The 14,890-nt window shown below is 40.9% G+C and overlaps 1 protein-coding gene across 3 annotated transcripts in view; it reads right to left on the bottom strand.

Moving 5' to 3' along the window:
- Window positions 1-14,890, bottom strand: part of Herc3 (HECT and RLD domain containing E3 ubiquitin protein ligase 3) — a 90,283-nt gene that overhangs the window by 27,681 nt on the left and 47,712 nt on the right. For all 3 annotated transcript variants that reach the window (XM_006236585.5, XM_006236584.4, NM_001108631.1), the window contains 7 exon segments: window positions 12,566-12,589; window positions 12,390-12,479; window positions 9,830-10,000; window positions 8,570-8,713; window positions 7,119-7,285; window positions 3,039-3,105; window positions 2,536-2,618 (listed from right to left, as the gene is read on the bottom strand). In XM_006236585.5, coding sequence (XP_006236647.1) covers window positions 2,536-2,618; window positions 3,039-3,105; window positions 7,119-7,285; window positions 8,570-8,713; window positions 9,830-10,000; window positions 12,390-12,479; window positions 12,566-12,589 — 746 coding nt within the window.

Here is a 14,890-nt window from a genome sequence, read left to right as displayed (position 1 = left end):
TAATTATACAGGTCCTCCTAAAAAATGTGTATTTTCTTTTAACATTTCTATCAATTTCCCACTTCAAGTGACTTCAAAGTCACTGTCAACTGAGGCTGGCAGGCATAACCGAAGATTTCTAATGAGACTTCTTTCCTGAGACCCACGCCAATTTGCTGCTTTAAATAACTCCCTAAGTATTATCAGCCAGACAGCCAAAGTAATAGATAGATTCAAAACAGAACTTCCCTTGACGAACCACCTTTATTTATAGTCTGTTATCTATTATATAGCTACCCAAATCAGAAACTGTGGCACGGTTACCAGTTCAAGCCTTACTCACACATAATCAGACACCTACTACTGGTGCCATTCATGTATTATCAACTTGATATTTCTACAACTTCCACCCTGGCCCTTGCCATTCTTTATCTGAGCTAGCTCAATGGCCTCCTCTCAGATCTCTGTACACACTGTCTAATTCTATAAGGTCATTAAAGCTATCTTTCTAATCTGAGGCCAGTTATCTTTCAATCCGAGCCCTGTTCCAGGCTTTGCCAGTCTTCACTATAGACCTCCTACGCCCACCACATCCTGGCCCACTCACGAATTCTTAATAATCTCCATCCTCTATCAACCCGGGAAATTCTGACTCACACATTCACCAGCCTAAACTATGGCCCAAACATCTGCACTCCTAAATGCCTTATAAAAAGTCCGTTGCTTCTCTCCTACTTCCATGGCACTTGACATTTAACTCATATACCATATACTATGATCTGTCACTTATCTGTGTACATTCTCGACTCTCACATTGAAGGAAGGATAGAAACTAGTCATCTCCTATGGTCTGCAGCATGATGGGCGCACAGCAAACATCCAGTGTTTGTAGATGAATGTGCAGATTATAACTGTTCAACATAAAACTAAATAAAACAAAATATTTACCTCCCTCTCACAAGATAACCCAGGGACTGAGATTCATCCTGAAAAACTCAGCTAAGTCTTCAAACCTGAATTACGAATCTCACCTTAAAAATAGTTAAGTCACCACTGAGACATTCTGGGACGTATATGTGTTTTGTTTTGACCTAAGGTCCTGGGTTATTGTCTCTGCCATACTCTGACCTGCCTGGGTAATAACAGATGATAAGATACCCACTTCAGAAGGGATTCTGATCCACACTAAGAATGTAACGCAGTCTGAGAACCATATAAGTACACCTTGCTGAGTTTCCCACTCACTATTAGGATTGGAAACACAAGGGAAGACTCTATAAAACCCAAACCAGACAGGATTTGGAGACACAAAAGCTCATTTCCCTCAACTTGCGTGTCTCTTCATCGGCATCCCACAAAAGTGACTATTTCTCTGAGTTCTGTGAATCAAACAAATTAATCTTTATGGGAAGGGTGGGCATAGAGGAAACTCCATTTATAGGCCAGTCACTCAGAAGCACAGGTAAAGGAACCCAAGGCTTGGGGCCTCTGAAGATATTTTTGAGGAGTAAGTCCCAAAATGAGTCTTCAGATAGCCACATCTGAATTGTACCTTCTAAAGGCGTGTGTGTTGAAGTTTAGTCCCTAGCTTGTGTTGTGATGAATCACAACAGTACCAACTTTACCAATGGGTTTACCCATTACAGAGTTCATATTAATGGGGCCGTGAGGAGATGGCCCTAATGGAGGAAGTAGGCTACTAGGGCTCATCATTGAAGGATGAATCTTGCTCCTGTCCTCCTATAGCCTCTCTGCATGTCTGGCTCCCACGGAAGAGGTGGCTCCCCTGCACCATACCCTGCTACCATGATGCTCTGCCAGCTTATGTTTGACTGTGAGCCAAAACCTTTATTCTTTAGGTTATTTTTCTCAGGTTATTTGTAGTAACTGTGATAAAAAGTCTCATTATCACAACAGTGCAGATCACAACTGAGCTGGGTTAATGAGCACAGAGCTGCTGTCTGGAATGGAGTTAATTGCTTGTTTACTGTGAGGTGGAAATCCTGACAACTTTCAGGGTTGAAAAGCAATTAGTTGTGAAAGTATAGCACCAAGGGCTCTGAGTCAGCTTCTCCTTCTACACACACACTGAAAGTTTTTATTTGTTCAACACATATTTATATAGCATTTTAGCACTAGGCATTCTACTAGATAGGAGAAACCCTGTGCTGTTCATTCATTTTGTAATTCAAATACCTTCATTCATAAAGTTTTCTATATATTACAGGATTCACAGGACTATCCCATGAGATACGAAGGGTGATTTTTATCATCTTTGCTTTATAGATGAGATATCTAAAAGCAAACAGTTTATGTGACTTAGTGACTTACTCAGCTTCAAAGCCAAAAGGATGCAGATCTGTAGCTAAACAGATATCCACCAAATTCCTTGGCTTGCCCTGCCATTAAAAATTCTCTACAGTCTTCAAGTTCCTGCTCTATTTCCCTCACCTTCTCTATAGAGAAATTAAAGTATAACTTTAATCCTAGTTTAACACATCAAACTTCAGGTAAGTAAAACACCCTCATCTTCATCAGCCCAAGGTCAGGACTAACCTGTTGTCCTTGCACACGGCCACTCTGTCTCCCCCGGGTATCAATTTCTTCTGTTCTATCACCCCATAGCTTTCTCGGCACACCTTCAAAGCAGAAAAAGATGTGTTTCCATTTCTTGTTAACTAACATTTGCCACTCTAGAACCCAAAGGACTCAGGAGAAATTAGGAATACATGTAATTTCATAACCATGTTTACCAGAAATCCGGGGTAGGATAAAAATCGGAGTCAGAAAATATCAACATCTTAAAAACATTATAAGCCATGGAGTAAAGGAATCAAGAGCGAGTGACACGAGCTGTAGAAATGTGAAAAGAAGACCAATCTTCTGGCAGTTTTCCTAAGTGCACAGATAAACAGATTCCTCTCTGTAACACATTTACTGAATTCAAGATATGCTGACTGAAAGTCTCTGGTTCTGCTGTTTTGTTGGAAAGCTAATGTTAATCATGACCTGCCATCACCATGAAGAACAGCCACAGTCATACATTCAGGAGTGCATACCGTGAAGTTGAGGCAAAAGGTCTCTTCGATGTCTTCGCCAGGATAATCTAGAAGCTCTTGAAGACTCCTAGTCACGGAAGTAAAGGAAAAGAGCCACGTCAAACGTTGCAATCATGACTCTACCTCATTTAGCTCCAGGCTATTTGCCAAAAAAACTAAAAAAGAAAAGTCTATAGTGAATAAAAATTCAGAAAATAGAAAGCCATGTACCCAAACCTTGGGGGGCTAAAGGAGCAGATGTACTGACTCCCATCCCTCCTGACATATATCCCTAAACTGACAAAGGAACCAAGATGGGTTTATCTGTGACACACTTATGTTTGCTCCTCCTTAGCATTGCTTACTGTATACGTGCTTACTATATACATATATACACAAGAACAAGGTATTCTAATGGCCCCATAGACTGGTTTTGCCCCCATACATTAGGAGAATAATCCTAATGCCATTAAAAAAAAAAAAAAAAGGCTACAAAGTCACTTGGTCCCCACTTGGTGGCTCTGTTTGGTTAGGTTTAGAAGGTGTGGCCTTGCTGGGGGAAGTATCATTGGGGAACTTGGAAGTCTCAAAGCCACTATGATTCCCAGTCTGCTGTGTCTGTTTCCTGGTTGAGGGCTGAGACATAAGCTCCCAGCTGTCCCTGTCACCATGTCTGCTACCTGCTGCTGTGCACCCCTGCAAGGACGGACTCCTAGCTCTCTGAAACTGGAAGCCCAGAAAGCTCTTCATGACTTTATATCACCACAAAAGAAAAGTTATTCATACAGTCACCTTATCCAGATGGGACCTGATCACACAAACCACAATTCCAAATGTTGAAATCCTCAAACATCAGGATCCCTAATGTCTAAACTAAAATTCCTAATGTCCAAAATCTCAAATACAATTCCAATAAAACTAATTTAAAAAAGAGACCTTTGGGATTGGTGGGTGTGGCTCGACCAGCACACTACAGTTCCTAGTTCAATAGGCAGTCCTAAAATTGATGAGGAACAAAACAACCCCCAGAAACAGACAGAAAAGACACTTAAAGCAATTGCTTCCACTCTTAAAGGAGGGTTTGGAAAACATGACACAAGACTGTACTTAGGAAACCACTAAAAAACACAAAACGGGCAAATAATAGAGGCTTTCAGAAGCATCAACCCTGGAATGAATGAACCCCTGTTGCGCAGGTGCAATGGAGAAGATCTCACACACATTATTCACAAACGAATACCTTAAAAAGAATGAATTGGAAAAGCAAGTAGCACCTGCTTGGTAGGTGTGAACAGCAGCTTACGTGTGGCCGGTGGAAATAAAGGGCAGTGCAAAGCCTCTGAAGAGAAGATTCAGCATTACACTGGGTCACCTGAAGAGCTAGGATCTTGGGAAGTTTTATCTTTTCATAAATACTTATGTATAAAAAGGAAATACCTTTCCTTCTGAGAGAGACTACACAATGGTACTTTTTCCAGCTTTCCTCTTGCTGGGTCAAATCATTAACATGGCAGGCTTCTGAGGAAAACATCTAAAATGCCACACACCAGCCTCTGCCTAGGAAGAGACAGGCAAGCTCTGCAAGTCAGACCTGCTGTGCTCTACTCCCTTCTGCCTCTCCTCACAGGTTATGCAAAGCCTTGTGGCTGTGTGAGATAATGTCAAAACAATGGGGTGAGTCAGCAATGAGGAAGGACTGCAGAGAAAGCAAACCAAAGAGCCACCTGAAGGAAAAGTTCCTTCCATGGAACCGGAGTCTAGCACCAGGTACCCAGCCAAAACCACACCCCAAAATATCCACTTTTCAGACAGGGTTGCAAAGCAAAGAGCAGCCACATCTCTTACTTCAACTTTCTCTTCAGCAACCAAATAAAATCCAGCCTGTTGTGTCTCTTCCACTTCTTTTCGTATTCTAAGTTTCTCGGTGCTCCCATCCCACTATTCCTGAATTCTTAGTATCCTAGGTAAGCATGGCAGTCTCTTTTCTAGAGGGTATTTTAGAAACTTCTCCTTTCATCTTTAAGTAATGTTGTTTTTTTTTTTTTGGTTTTTGGGGTTCCACCCCCTCTGGCACTAGGGACTAAACCTAGGCTATACCCCTAAGCTCAGTACACACACTATTTTCTGAGATATTATTGCTTTGAACCAGCTGTGAAATGGAAGTGAGTTTTAAGCTCCTGGTTCTTCTGCCCCAGCCTCCTGCATGCTGGGACTACAGATGTTCACTACTGTGGCAGGTAGGCTTGTTGCTTTATACTGCTGAACTGAAAACTCAGAGGCTTTGGGATGCTACACAAACATGGTGGAACCGAGCTATATCAGCAGCCCCTGCTCCAACTTAAACCAGCACCTCTTCCTCTAAGAAGAAGCCACTCCCTCCCTCTCCCTCCCTCCATCCCTCCCTCCCTCCTTTCCCTTCCTCTGAAGCCAGCTGTGTGTTTGTTTGCTACCCAAAAGCAACACAGAGGAACTCAAGAAAAAGGGGGCACTTATGCAAAGAAATTAGAGTAACATAAAAGCAGGGCTTGACTACTTTGAAAAGCATTCTGACAGCCCCTCTAAAAGCTAAATATGGAATTAGTATATGAATCAGTAATGCCATTCCTAGGCGTACATCAAAGTAACAAAAGTTTTTGCCTACACATAAACCTGTATATATAAATGTTCTCAGTAACACCGCTCACAGTAGTTCCAAAGCGGAAACATTTTAAGTGTCCATCAACTGAAGAACAGAGAAACAAAATATGATGTATATGTACAAAGGAGTATTACACAATAGGCTAACACACAATGGTGTGGTAGACCACAGAATGGTGCACCATGGAGTATTATCAGCCAGTCTGAAAAATGAAACACCAATTCATGTTATAACAGGACAAATCTGGGAAACATACCAAATGAAATAGATAAACTGAACAACACTTATGATTCCATTTTAAAAAAAATATCCAGAGTAGCTAGGCATGATAGCACACATATTTAATCCTAGCACTCAGGAGGCAAAGACTGTGAGTTTGAAGACACCTTCCATCTGCATAGTTAGTTGCAGACCAGTCAGGGCTACATAATGGAACCTTGTTTCAAAAAAACAAACAAAAACTAGAATAGGCAGACTGACAGAGGGGAAGGCAGACTGGTGTTTACCTAGGACTCATGATATGGAGACCAGGGTAACATAGCAAGGTCAGGATGGTTTTCTTTCTTTCTTTTTTAAATATTATTTAATGTACATGAGTACACTGTAGTTGTCTTCAGACACATCAGAACTGAACAACACTGGGCTATCAGATCCCATTGCAGATGGTTGTGAGCCACCATGTGGTTGCTGGGAATTGAACTCAGGACCTCTGGAAGAGCAAAGTCAGAGCTCTAACCACTGAGCCATCTCTTTAGCTCCCAGGCTGCTTTTCAGGTGAAGAAAATATTTTAGAACTGACTACAGTGATGGCCACACAACTCTGAATACACTAAAGTATATTTTAAATACTCTTTACATGGGTCAGTTGTATAGTTTGTAAATTATCTATCACTTTATCAATAAATTTTTTCAAAGTCTCTCACTTCAATAATCTCCCTCACTGTTATCTCTGAACCAAGGCAAGGCTCAGTTTCCTCTTTTATTTTCCCCCTTCGCTGCAAAATAATGAAAGCAGAGATTATTAACTATTCCTGAGGAGCTAATATGCCCCACCCCACTCTCCATTTTGAGGTTTACTTGTTTTATGTGTGGGGGCATTTTTGCCTGCATGTTTGTCTACGCATGCCTGATGCTTGTGCAAACCCAGATGTGAGCACTGAATCCCCTGTAGCTGGAGTTACAGATGGTTGTGAACCACTATGTGGTTCCTGGGAATCAAACCCAGGTCTTCTGAAAGAGCATCTGATGCTCGTAACCACTGGGCCATCTCTACAGGACCAAGCCTCTCCTTAATTTCCTCACTTGTCTACGCAGTGACAAAGGCAACGCTTTACACGATACTGTGTGATCTACAGTGTTTGAATGCACCCAAACTTGCACATATATTGCTTTCCATCTTCGCTCCCGGACTAGAGCGACAGGGGCAGGTGGCCACACCATCAGCCTAACTTTTAGCTCTTTACCTTCCTTCAGTTGGTGACAGCTCCTTCAAGTCCTCCAAGCTGGGCTTTACATTCAGTAACTTCTTGTAGAGAGCCAACGGGAAGTGGAGGTCAACCACAGTGGAGTTGTAGATAGCTAATCCACAGGTTATGCCAATCAAGTGAAACCAGTTGTGCTCTACAAAACACTGTTAGGGAACACACAACGTATTAGAAAGAAATATTTTCTGAAGACTCTGAAACACTCTACTACCCATTCAAAATATTTCAGTATATTAGAATAAAGCCCTGTTTATGTTTACACTCTGAGGCAGAGAAACTTCCCTAGTCAAAATTCATTAGTGTTAATATATGCAATGTAGACCCAGTCAAGCAGCCATAATTGACAATAAATAGCTTCGCAGTCTCTCCAGCAGAACGGCAGACTGCTCTGTGATGATGAAACAGTTGTATTGTGTACTGCCCATTACCATAGCCACTGGCTGCATGTATCTACAAAGCACATGAAATGTGAATAGTGATAAATATTTATTATCAATTATAATTTAATTTTAATCATCAGACATGATGATTTCAAGGACTGAGCAAGATCTATTCCAGCATATAGCAAGGCATTGTTGACTACCAAGTCCCTAAGATGTAAGCCAGTCTAACAAAACCTTTTATATAATACACGTTTATATTATTAGTTCTAGTCTTCTAGAGAACTCTGACTTACTCAATCCCCACAATCACAGTTTCCAGTATCTGGGGATTGTTCTGCCTAACTCATTCTCTGGCATCTGCACTTCAGGATTTCTTCTGCCTTGGCCTACAGACCATATAGTGGATGGCAATGTTTTCACTTCTCTCAATGCTTAAAGAACCCAAAAATATATCTAGCACTGGTTCTGCCTTTGAGCTGCTCCAATCCCTGGGCTGACCAGGTCAGTCTGTCTCTCCTATCCATACATGTGGAATTCTATGTAGGTCCTCTTCTCATCTTGATCCTGAGCTATGAGAGAGGATGGGAAGAGCTAAGGTAATAACACTATTTTACTTTGTTATGTGTGTGGCTCTTTTCCCTGCATGTATGTCTCTAGACACATGCATGCCTGATGCCTGAGGAGGTAACAGAGAACATCCCCTAGAATTTGCGATGCATCACCGTGCAGATACTGGGAGCCAAACCTGGGTCCTGTGTAAGAGCAGGCCAGTGCTTCTACCCACTTCCCCACCCTCCACCTCCTGAAACTAATTCAGCACACTCCTTTTTAACCTTTGTGTATACTGTGCCCTGGATCTTACCACTAGAAATGATACTAGGGCTCATGGCTGACAAAATGCACTATGAATCTTGAAAATAGGTCAACCGTGAAGGCTGGACATGTTGAGCATTTTAGTGGTTAATTTTGCAATGATAGAAAGCCAAGGGATAACAAGCAGGAAGTTCAGTATAAATGGTACACTTAATTGTGACATTATGAACTTACTGTGTCTGAAAACCACAAGAGATTTGAATCTTGATAGTAGGTAAACATCCCATAAATGGGATTCAAAAGTTCTTTTAGCAGCAAAAGAAAGAACTCCTTCGTAACACCACCAGCATCTACTCCTTCTTCCCCATCAAAGATTACCTTGAAACATGAAAACAAAATGAATACTTCAAAGAAAGAGATGGCCAGCCAAAGACTCAACTATTCGACAAAGTAAGAGAGGACTGTTTGAATAACTGATTGAAAACAGTGGCTGTGTGTTATAAAACCCAGAAATTCTAGGGAGAACAATCAGATAGACTAGTAAGATTATTAGAGTCTTTGAAAAATTTCCTTTTTATAAGGTAGTTGAACACACAGAAAAGCAAGTGTTCTCACACTGAGCTATACCTCTAGCACTATTCTAAGAAAAATTTTGTCCAGAATGGCTGTGAACCTACATTCTCCTGATTAGCTGGGATTAGAGCTAGATATATGCGTCCTATTAGGAGATTTTGAAAATGGTAACAATGTGAGCTGTTGAACAAATCAATTTAATCTCTTGTGGACTGTGGTTCTGAAACCAGCATTTATGAGGTAATTTGCAAGAGACAGAAATCATTAACTATTAAGTAATTCATTAACTATTCCTCAGGATATCACACAGCCTAGCAAGCAGTCTTACACACTAATGCACAGTCTATGGGAAGAGATACTTTATTACTAATTACAAGTTGAGCTCGCATTTACTGCTACGCCAATAGCTTTCAAGAGGACTTCCCACTTTGCTGTTTCTCCATTTCTCATTTACCTTCTCATCTTCCTAGCTGAGAGCCTGGCTGTTGTATTTTGTCAAAGCCTTACATCTTACATGACTGTTTTTGACAGTCTAGAGCAGGAACACTACAGAGAGCAGAGGCAGGACCAAATGCTCATTTAACAAGCCAATAGCATTTAACCTAACACTACAATGAGATGCTCTTTCTGGTGACTCACAAAAGGAGGTGATTAGATTCTTGTAAAAAAAGGAAAGAAAGAAAGAAAGAAAGAAAGAAAGAAAGAAAGAAAGAAAGGAAGGAAGGAAGGAAGGAAGGAAGGAAGAAAGAAAAAAAGAAAAGGGAGGGAGGGAGGGAAGGAGGGAGGGAGGGAGGGAGGGAGGGAGGGAGGGAGGGAGGGAGGGAGGGAGGGAGAAGCAAGCAAAGAATGGCTGCCCTCCCTATCCTAGTAAGCTCTCTGCTTGCTGCAGAGATACTAAAGGAATGCAGGGGAGGGGCTCACTTTGAGAGGCTTCTTCAAATCAATGTCAGAGTGAATGCTCAGCTCTCTCAGGGCATCTCCCACAAGGTGGTTCCTGCGGACATGAAGGACCAGGAAGGGGCTTCTGGCCAGCAGAGGCTCCAGGGTAAGAAGCATGAAGACATTCTGCAGGTTGGCTCCATTGACTGCCACCTGGAATGGAACAGAGAAACTTCGTGAGTACAGCACACAGTCTGAAGAATGTGAAGTATTAGCATGTGAAGCACCAGAAATGGCTGACTTCGTTTCCATTTTGCCTTTTCTCCAAAGCCTTAACTTTTTCCACTACTTATATTTACAGGCTATCTAAATCTTTCTAATCCGGACTCAACAAGATTAGCTGAAATAATTTGTGAGTTATATGATCTAATTAAGTAGGCCAAGTAAAGCGATTTCAATTCGTTATAACAATACGATTGAAGAATCATGGCAGAGGACATGAAAACACAATTCTCCGAACAGCAGAAAAAGAAACCAACAGGCAGTGTGGAAAGTGTCCATTTCAGCAGAAAACCTGCAACTCAACAGAATCAACACTACATCCATATGAAAGCAGATATAAGTAGAGATAGAGACAAAACCGGAGAAGGACAGAAAGACAAATGAAGACAAGCCCACTCACAGCAGGGCTCGGGATTTCTATTGTCTCTGTATAGATTCGAACAAAATATATTATATTTTATAATAAAGTGCAAAATAAATCAAACCATTAAACAATTCATTTTTAATTCATTAAAGATCACCCTTTAATCCCCCTTGCATCAACTCAGCAAAATGTGCCCCCCCAAGCCTGGGAACTGATTTTGCATAACTATTGAACTAATAATGGTTTTATATCATTTTAAAGGTTGGGTATAATATTTACAATGTAAGAAAATATATGAAATTCAAGCTTTAATTTACATATTTACAAATTTGCTTTAATTTTGGGGTGATTTGATATTCTAACACTTTTTTTTTAAACTCCTTTTTCTTTTTCTGAGGCTGCTGTCTACAAAAGAGATAAATAGTTCTTAATAGAGACACAGGGTCCACAAAGCTTCAAGTGTTTACTATCTGGCAGAAACAGAAAATACCCATTGCTCCAAGTCTACATGAATACACACTGAACATAAAATTACTGAAGCTGGCATGGTGGTACACACCTGTAATCTTAGCAACAGGGGCCTGGAGAGAGGCCAAGACTGCAAAGCAATCTTACACAGTGCAGTCAAAACCAGCCTGGAAAGAAACTCAACCGCTGGATGAAAAAGACCTTGACAGTGAAATGTGTAAGATGCACGGGTAGAAAGTGGAATCCTAACCCAGAAGACTGAAAGATGAGTCTGATGCAGCAGAGCAATCATCTGCCAAAAGCAAGACAGAGATTCAATACAACCTCCATCAAAACTTTTACTTAAAAAAATCACTTTATTTTCTGTCTATTGATACAATTTACATACTCCTATAATAGTATTATTTGATATATTTTATGCAGAAGAATAAAGAGAAAAAATTCAGATTACAGAAATAAACCCACATAGCTAGACTCCTCACCTTTGACAAAGATGTTAAAAACACACATAGAAAAAGACAGCCTCTTCAACTGGAAAAGCTGGATAATCACATGAATAGAAAAAGAAAGAAAAAGGAAAGAAAAAAAACCCAACTAGATCTGAGTCTCTCATCCTTGTATAAAAATCAACTCAAAATAGATCAAAGAGTCCTTCATATAAGACTTGGAAAATACTACAGAAAAGGTAGATTAAAAAATATTTCAAAATAGAGACACAGCCAAGGGCTTTCATAAGAAATAACTCTAAAGAGTTCACTGATAGGATTGCCTGAAAATATGACATTTGCAGAAAAGAGTCTGGAGGGGAATGCTAAGCAAGACACCAAACGCAGGAGGAAACATCCATCCGGCTTTCATAAGCACAATATATGTTTAACTGTAAACATTTACGTGGAAGGAAGAAGGGAACTTAGAGAGTAGAAGAGGCCTAACTGGGGGCAAGACAGTAACAGAAGAAAAGGTGAAAGGAGGGAAAGGTATTTTATCGGAGGAGAGCAGAGAGAGTACGGCTCAGAGGGAGATAGAGGGTAATGCAAAAAAAAAAAAAAAAAAAAAAAAAAGCAAAGAACAAAGTATCCTCTCTCTCTCTCTCTCTCTCTCTCTCTCTCTCTCTCTCTCTCTCTCACACACACACACACACACACACACACACACCTCACACACACACACACACATGCTCACAAGAGCACACACAAAATTTATATACACATAATATTGTATGTGCGTGCGTGCGTGCCTGCGTGCGTGCGTGTGTGTGCGTGCATGTGTGACAATATACTCCATTTCCAACCAGAATTTTTTTCAAAAGAAGCCTGGACTATAATTAGAGCCTTTCTCAAAAAATAAAATAATAAAATCATTTAAAAATATAACTCTTTAAAGTCATAGTAAGAATTTACTCAGAAACACCCTTTCCACTAGGAGAAATTACAACTGAATGTGGACAATGATAATGGCAATAGGAGGAGACAGTCCTGAGGAAGCCACCTGCATCTGTAACTCGGCATCAGTCTGCAGCATCTTGGTCTTGGCTTGGGCATCAAAGATGAAAGGATAGGAACAAAGGGTTACAGCATCCTGTAAGAAAACACATCGTTGCTGTTATTACAGCATCTACAGAGAACACTGGAGATACATACGCACAACCAAAAGGCATTATTTACCTGCATGATAGACGGTCTGGCCTTCTGTAAAGGATAGAAAAGACAATTCTTACTTGAATTATAAAAGCATAATTTTATCTCTCCCCATATATATATAATATATATATATTCATATATATATATAACAAATCATATATATATATATATATATATATATATAACAAATCTTTTCACATTATCTGGTTATTCAGTCATCAACCTAATTCCATTTCAATAGCTAACAATGTTTTGATGAGAGCTTGAAGACATGTTTTGATGGGCAAAGACTGAAAAAAAAAGCGAAAATAATTTCTTAAAAAAGTAAAAGACCCTTAAAGGTCATTTTCATACTTCATGGGATTGAATTCTCTTCGTACAAAATCTAACTGCACTTGGCAGAGTGGCACAGGCCTGTGACCTAGCACCTGTGAAACTGAGCTGGTGGAACTGCCAGCTGAGGGCCAGCCTGGGCTACAGAGGAAATGTGAGGCTAACACTCAGGATTCCAGATTAGAGCTGCTCAATCCGGAATGCAAGCAACACTTTCTGTCTCCTGAATACATGCTTAGAGGAACCACACAGTAATAATTACATTAGACTGAAGTATTTTGCCCTTAAAAGATGCTCTATGAATTTGGTTATGATTCTAAATTTGAGAAGAGTCATAGAAAACAAATTCAGCCACAACAGAAATGTTTGTAACAAGTACAGTACAGTTTTATGTCAGGAAAATGAGGGAAACTTGTGGAGGTCAGGCTGCTGTCATTGAATTCCTCCAAAATGTGAGCCCTTTTCCTTCCGGGTTATGCCCTGTTACAAAGCCACAGCTGGCTTAGTGTAAAGATAGGCAGGAAACAATGACACTGCAACTTATGTGCAAGTACGTGCCACACCGTCCAGCACTGACCAGCGGGTGTACTCATAAGTAGATGACACTTATCAACACAGACCACGAACTTAACACACGGTGGATTGAAACACAATATGTAGAAAACCAGGCAGGAGAACTTATCAGACACCACAAGCCAATAGAAGTGCACCGTACCTACCTGGACCCCACAGAAAGAAGGATATATAACAAGGAGGTAGTAAAAGAGCCCAGTCACTGAGCAGCCCGTGAACATTTCACGGGACTGACTGCCAGGTAGAGAATTACTAGCTGTCCCTGGGGCTTCAACTCAGCAAACATGGCCCATCTGAGTAGTTATCTGTCCATCCATCCGCCTACCTTTTTGTCTGTGTACCAGGACATCTATCTGAACCAAGTCCTGTACCTCACGATAATGATTCTACAGCCCTGAAGCTGAGCTTGATGCTATCTCTCACTGTTGATTCTATGGCTCAGTTCTGCTGGCCTCCAGTAGCAATCTAACTGGACTCAACCGCCCTGCAAGTACCTGCAGTAGGGTTCTCGGAACCTGCTTCTCATATGGCCTGTGAACTCCTCTTGAACTCTTCTGAAATAGATATGCAACCTGTGTATACACTATGCAAAATGTCACTTTGGTTTTCACAGGCACGACTAATAATTAAGGCTAGCATAAAAGAGCTTGAAAATTACTAGTGGCCAGCCACTGGGATAGCTAGCTCTTATGGTCAATTTACAATCTTCTGAGAAGCATGTTGGATCTATTGGTAAGGGTTAAGAGAGGAAATGAAGCAACGTGGAAGTGTGAAACATCATTCTGTGGGCTGGGGTCCTGGCCAGAATAAAAGGTGAGAATGTCAGGTGAAGGGAGTAGCTCAGCTATTGGAGCGCATGCCTTGCACGTGTAAAACCTCCAGTCTCATTCCCAGCACTACACAGACTGATGGTGGTGCATGCTTACGATCCTCTCACTCAGAGAGAGCAGGAGAGGGGATAGAAGGAGTTCAAGGTCACTCTCTGACTTTGAGGCCAGACTGGGCTACAGGAGGGCCTATCACAAAAATAAAAAAGGAAAGAGACAGAGAGAGAGAGAGAGAGAGAGAGAGAGAGAGAGAGAGAGAGAGAGGGCGAGCGCCATCTCAGGAACTGAATTCTGAAAGATACCATGAACTCGGCTGCTCCCAATACTGTGCCTCATCCACCATGAGGGACTGCATCCCTTTGAACCCTTTAAATTGCTTTTTTTTTTCAGGCTTACAGCCAAGCGATGTGGAAAATGACTAGTAAATGTGAATTCACTGTTGCTTAGTGCACTGATACTACAGAGAGACACAATCATATCTGCCTGTTTCCAGCATAGTGTGCTCTTGACAGTTATGTAATAAATATCTTTAACAGAAACCCAAAAAAATGAGCAATAAAGATCATTTTGATTTGCGATATTTATCAAAAGAAAACAATGAGCGAAATTCATGCTG

Source organism: Rattus norvegicus, chromosome 4 (assembly GCF_036323735.1).
Source record: "Rattus norvegicus strain BN/NHsdMcwi chromosome 4, GRCr8, whole genome shotgun sequence".
Taxonomy (NCBI): domain Eukaryota; kingdom Metazoa; phylum Chordata; class Mammalia; order Rodentia; family Muridae; genus Rattus; species Rattus norvegicus.
Note: the sequence above shows the minus strand (reverse complement) of the source record. Positions and strands in the feature narration are given on the sequence as shown.